Genomic DNA, 6,755 nt, shown 5'->3' on the forward strand with positions numbered 1-6,755 from the left:
ACCATTTGCTGAAAAGACTGCCCTTTCCCCATTGTGTATTCTTGGTTCCTTTGTCAAATATCAGTTGAGTGTGTATGTGTGAGCCTATTTCTGGACTTTCTATTTTGTTCTGTTGGTCTATATGTCTGTCTTTATGACAGTACCATACTTTTTTGATTACTGTGGCTTTGTAATATATTTCAAAATGAGGAAATGTGATACCTTCAGCTTTGTTCTTCTTTCTAAAGATTGCTTTGGCTATTTGGGGGTCTTTTGTGGTTTCATATAAATTTTTGGATTTTTTTTCTGTTTCTGTAAAAATGCCATTAGGATTTAATAGGGATTGTAAATAATCTGTAGAACAGTTTGAGTAGAATGGACATTTTAACAATATTAAGTCTTCTAGTCCATGCACATGGATGCCTTTCCATTTATTTGTGTTTTCTTTAATTTCTTTCATGAGTGATTTATAGTTTTCAGTATACAAGTCTTTCACCACCTTGGTTAAGTTGATTTCTAAGTATTTTATTCTTTTTCATGCTATTGTAAATGGGATTTTTTACTTAATTTCTTTTGGGATAGTTCATTGTTAATGAATAGAAATGCATCAGATTTTTGTTTGTTGGTTCCCTTCTATGCTTCTTTATGCCATCAGAGTGGTAAGATATCAAGGATCACTATTAGAGTGTGAACTTAAGGTGTGAACTGAAGCTACTTTTTTTTTTTGCGGTACATGCGCCTCTCACTGTTGTGGCCTCTCCCGTTGCGGAGCACAGGCTCCAGACGTGCAGGCTCAGTGGCCATGGCTCACGGGCCCGGCCACTCCGCGGCATGTGGGATCCTCCTGGACCAGGGTACGAACCCATGTCCCCTGCATTGGCAGGCGGACTCTCAACCACTGCGCCACCAGGGAAGCCCTGAAGCTACTTTTAGTCAGGAATCTTCCTCCTCTAACAGGCAAGAGGAGCCTTGGCATGCCTCACATCATCCAACTCAGCCCATCATAGAAATACAATGAGATTGGCCTCCAGAGCCAGTAACAAAGAGCTTTCCTTTTCTTGCCCATATCCTCTAGAGACTTCTGGGAGAGGCTGCAGCTGCTGAAGACAGCTGGTCACATAACTGAGAATTGGGAATCATGGGTCCCAGCCATCTCTCTTTCTATTGATTTCCAACCTAGACACAAATATTAAAATTCTGACAGAAGTGTATTGAGCAAACATGAGTAATTAATGTTTTTATCATTTACAGATTGTGTCCTGAACAAAAAGAATTTAGTGAGGAAGACTTTAGACTTTAGTTTAAAATAGGTGGCATTTGAAAAATTTAATAACTCACATAGCAATTTATTCCCAACTTCCAATCTAGAAGTGTCCTGGTTTTGGAACAGAATCAGAGTCACAGAATGGAAGACTGAAATTTCATTTAACAAAGCATGATTTTTAAGAAATTGAAAAACAGATGTTTTGGGACTTCCTTGGTGGTCTGGGAAGACTGGAGGTTAAGACTCCAAGCTCCCAGTGCCAGGACCCAGGTTCAATCCCTAGTCAGGGTACTAGATCCTGCATGCTGCAACTAAAAAAAGAAGAAGAAGAAAAAAAAAAAAGAGCCCACATGCCGCAACTAAAAGACCCTGCATGCTGCAAGAAAGATCTCGCACACGGCAATGAGGATCCCGCGTGCCGCAACTAAGACCTGGTGCAGCCAAATAAATAAATACTTTTTAAAAAAATGAATAAGTCTTCTATATCAGATGTGACAAGGAGGTCATGCATGAGCCAATCCTATAATCTCCTAGAAGTATTCTCATTTCCATGAATATCATTAAGGTGTAGGTTATATAAACTTGTAATTTGGTCCTGGGTCATAAGGCATGTTGATAGAAAGTCTAACTGTGCTCTCTGTTCTTCATGCATGAGAACATACTGCAACTAAACAATGCCAAGAAAGGTGCTGGCAGGGGAAACACACAGCTGTCTCCTACATATGAACCAAAACTGGGATTGACAGAAATAAGAGCAGCTGACAGGAACAGCTGAGGCTGGTGACAAACTGATGCAGATTAAAGAAGTAAAAACCTGACCAGAGATTAACTCTGGGAAACCTGATAATGACAAACTACATTGTGGTTTAGAAATAATCCTTGAATAAAAGTCAGTTATCCTGGGTTCCAACCATGGTTCAGCCACAAAGTAGATCAGTAGCTTCATACAAGTCACTAAATTTCTATTTTTCTCAGTTGCCTCAATTATAAAATAAGTTGGTTGTGTTTTCTATGCTATCAGTCTTTGTCCAAATGTACAATGGTGCTTCTCAATGTCAGGGAGGGGAAAATTTCCCCCTCCACCCCTGTCGAGTTCTTATGGCTGCACTAATAATAAAATTGGCACAAGACAGAGTAACAGGAGAAAAAGAAACAAGTTTAATCCATGTACACAGAGGTCTTATAAATATAGGACCTAAGAAATGGCCAAAGGAGGCAATTTTATACTTTTTTAGACAAAGAAAATAAATTTGAAAAAAATTGCCAGGACAAAGAAGCTTAGGTTTCAGTGCTTAATTAGTAAGAAATTTATGCAAAATTTGGGCTTGGGTAATAAATTAGCAAAAAAGTAACCAGATTTGCTTATATAGGCTTCTTGGCCTGAAATTATCTATCTCTGGTGATAAGAATGTCTTTCTACTGCCCAGTACAGGGAGGGCACCTTTCTATGGGACATTTATTTCCTGATTTCAGAGATACAGAAAGACAAATTGTTCCTCTTGTATTGGCCATTTCTCAAGTAACTTAATTTCAAAATAATAAATATGCCATTGAGTCATATTTTGGAATGGCATGCCCTAGGCCCCAATGTCAAACTAAAATATGCATACAAATTGTCTAAAGAACTTGTTAAAAATGCAGGTTCTAATTCACTGGTTTTGAGTGGGACCCAATGTTTTGTATTTCCAATCAGCTCCCATCAGATTGGATGTTATTTATTTGCATATCACACTTTGTATAGTAAGGCTCTTGAATTTGTTGGTTCGGTTTTCCTGGCAGATCAACCAAAAAGGAAACATAGAGTTGTCTGATTGGCCCTTTTAAACTATAGGATGGCCCTTTTAAACTATAAAGAGTCAAGTGAGTAGAACAGAGATTGGGCCAGGAAATGTGAAAAGGACCCAAGCACTACTGAAAATTATAAACAACTGAAATCAGGGTTTACCATGCAAATTGTGTCAAATATCTAAAGATACGAGGATTGCTAAAAAGTTTTGAGTCAGAAAAGAACAACAGCCCTAGGGAAAATTCATTTGTAAAGTGAATTATACTGCTAATGATAAAGAAATTAGCAAACCTATAGACAACATCATGCTAAACAGGGAAAGCTGAAGGCATTTCCTCTAAGATCAAAGACAAGACAAGGATGCCCACTCTCACTCCTTTTATTCAACTTAGTATTGGAGGTCTTAGCCACAACAATCAAACAAGAAAATAAAATTCTACTTCAAAAAACAAAGAAACAAACAAATTCATAGAAGAAGAGATCAGATTAGTGGCTGGGGGGACAGGGGAACTGGATGAAGATTGTCAAAAGGTACAAACTTCCAGTCATAAGATAAATAAGCATTAGGGATACAAATGTACAACATGACTGATATAATTAACACTGCTATATGGTATATATGAAAGCTGTTAATAGAGTAAATCCTAAGAGTTCTCATCACAAGGAAAAATAAATCTTTATTTTTTGCCACACTGTGCAGCATGCAGGATCTTAGTTCCCTGACCAGGGATCAAACCCACACCCCCTGCAGTGGAAGTGCAGAGTCTTAAGCACTGGCCGGCCAGGGAAGTCCCTACTTAGTGGTAATCATTTCATGATGTATGTAAGTCAAATCATTATACTGTGCACCTTGAACTCATACAGCGCTGTATGTTAATTATATCTCATTAAAACTAGAAGTGGGGGCTTCCCTGGTGGCTCAGTGGTTGAGAGTCCGCCTGCCGATGCAGGGGACATGGGTTCGTGACCTGGTCCGGGAAGATCCCACATGCCGTGGAGCAGCTGGGCCAGTGAGCCATGGCCACTGAGCCTGCACGTCTGGAGCCTGTGCTCCGCAACGGGAGAGGCCACAACAGTGAGAGGCCCGTGTACTGCATTAAAAAAAAAAAACTAGAAGGGAAAAAAAAAAGAAAACCAGTTTATCATGATAGCCCTGAGCATAACAGATAATCTGATTAACAGGGTATCGTTGAAAACATCCAGGTTGATCAGGAAGCTCTGTTCCTTTTTTCTTTTTCATTTTTCCCCCTCTTTCTTCCTTCCTTTCCTTCCTTTCCTTTTTCTGGCTCTCAGATGGAGAGAATTAATGAACTATACACCTCAGGCCATGACACACTATCAGGATTCATCTAGGCAAGGCCCTCATCTCTCTTACTCCTTTTGATTCCTATTCCCCACCACCATTTCTTGCCTCTCCCCACAAACAACAATTATTTGTGTAAGTTTTTGTATAACGTGTATTGCTGTTTGGTGTTGACCAAGATGGCCTTAATGTTCTCAGCTTGACCAAACTTTACACCGGGAGTTGGGGCGTTTTCCTAACTCTTGACCCCTGACTTTTCTTAGAGCATTTATTTAAGAAAACTTGTAACTGTACTTTCTTTCTCTGCCCCTTTGAAAAATGCAAATCTTTTTTTTTCTTTTATTATTCTTTCTGTTCTTTTCATCTTTTTTTAAAAATTGAAGTACAGTTGATTACAGCAAAGTGATTCAGTTATACATATATATGTATATTTTTCAGATTCTTTTCCATTATAGGTTATTACAAGATATTGAATATAGTTCCCTATCCTTGTTGTTTGTCTATTTTATATACAATAGTGTGTGCCTGTTAATCCCAAACTCCTAATTTATCCCTCCACCCACTACTTTTCCCTTGGTAACCATAAGTTTGTTTTCTATGTCTATGAGTCTATTTCTGTTTTGTAAATAAGTTCATCTGTACCATTTTTTTAGATTCCACATACGTGACATCATATGATATTTGCCTTTCTCTGTCTGACTTATTTCATTTAATAGGTAATCTCTAGGCCCATCCATGTTGCTGCAAATGGCATTATTTCATTCTCTCTTTTTTTTTTCCATTCTCTTTTATGGCTGATGTGTATATATATATATACACATACATATATATACACATATATATATGTGTGTGTGTATATATATAGACATAGCATTATATACACTGTTCATTTAAAATAATCGTGTAGATTACAGACAGATAAGTCATCACATTACAATGATTATTCTCATAGCTGTATAAGGGTGAAAAAGTACTTTTCCACTCATTGAGTGTACTTTTCAAAGTCCATTAAAAGCTGGTTTAGCTGGCAAGTAAGGAAGGAGAGCTTAGTGTGTATGTGCATGGGGGCGGTGTCATGAAGGACCTTAAATAGAATCAGAATTCTCCTTTTTTTGGTCTGAACTGTATTTGAGTGTAAGATTCTAAGGAGCTACTTTCCTGCCTGTCTTTCTAGAGTATCAGGGGACATGAGAAATGGCACTGCAATCACAGAGTTCATCCTCCTAGGCTTTCCTGGTATCCAAGGACTACAAAGCCCTTTCTTTATAGTGATATTTTTCATCTACATGTTAACCCTTGCAGGCAGTGGGCTCATTATCGCCATTGTCTGGGCTGAGCCCAGGCTACAAATTCCAGTGTACTTCTTCCTTTGCAACCTGTCCTTCCTGGAGATCTGGTACACCACCACGGTCAGCCCCAAACTGCTAGAAACCTTTGTGGTGGCAAGAACAGCTATCTGCACCCCCTGCTGCCTGTTGCAGGCCTTCTTCCACTTCTTCCTCAGCACCACTGAGTTCTTCATCCTCACCGTCATGTCTTTTGACCATTACCTGGCCATCTGCAAGCCCCTTTGCTACCCCACCATCATGACCAGCAAACTCTGCCTGCAACTGGCCCTCAGCTCCTGCGTGGCGGGCTTCACCCTTCTCTTTTGTCACATGGTGCTGCTCATCCAGTTGCCATTCTGTGGCAACAATGTCATCAATCACTTCTACTGTGATGCTGGTCCCATCCTGAGAGCAACCTGTGCAGACACAAACATTTTGGAGCTCCTGGGTCTCTTGGCAACCATCCTGGTGATCCCAGGGTCACTCGTCTTCACTATGATTTCTTACATCTATATCCTGTCCACCATCCTACAGATTCCTTCAGCCACTGGCTGCCAGAAGGCTTTCTCTACCTGTGCTTCTCACCTGACAGTTGTCTCTCTGCTCTACGGAGCTGTTTTGTTCATGAATCTGAGACCCACAGCACACTCCTCCTTTAAAACGAGTAAGGCGGCGTCAGTGCTGAATACTATCCCCACACCCCTTCTGAATCCGTTTATTTATACAATTAGAAACAAGGAGGTAAAATGAGTGCTAAGGAAGGCAGTGGCTTGTCCAAAGACTCATCGTCCAGAGTAAAACATGCAACACATGGAAATGAACATTAAGTTCAGATACAAAAACTAAATGTAAGAGGATTGTGAAGAAGATAAAGAGGTGAAAGCAAACTATGATGGTTAGGTTCCCCTATAAGAATTTGTTACATATAAATGGACCAGGAGTCCCCCTTGAAGTAGAGAAGTGACTTCATTCACCAACTAGGAAATCCCACAATACCTACAGATGCATGAGGAAGAACTCAGGACTTTCTCAACTATAAGCTGAAAGTAGAGGACTTCCCTGGTGGTCCAGTGGTTAAGACTCTGCACTTCCACA

General features: G+C 39.8%; 1 protein-coding gene across 1 annotated transcript; it reads left to right on the forward strand.

Moving 5' to 3' along the window:
• Window positions 1-5,519: 5,519 nt before the first annotated feature.
• On the forward strand, window positions 5,520-6,410 carry LOC307055879 (olfactory receptor 6X1-like; the record flags this gene model as incomplete). Its single annotated transcript, XM_079708161.1, has 1 exon — window positions 5,520-6,410. The coding sequence occupies one exon, from the start codon at window positions 5,520-5,522 to the stop codon at window positions 6,408-6,410; it is 891 nt and encodes a 296-aa protein (XP_079564287.1).
• Window positions 6,411-6,755: the final 345 nt, after the last annotated feature.

Source organism: Hyperoodon ampullatus (assembly GCF_949752795.1).
Source record: "Hyperoodon ampullatus genome assembly, chromosome: 7".
In the NCBI taxonomy this organism is placed as follows: Eukaryota; Metazoa; Chordata; class Mammalia; order Artiodactyla; family Ziphiidae; genus Hyperoodon; species Hyperoodon ampullatus.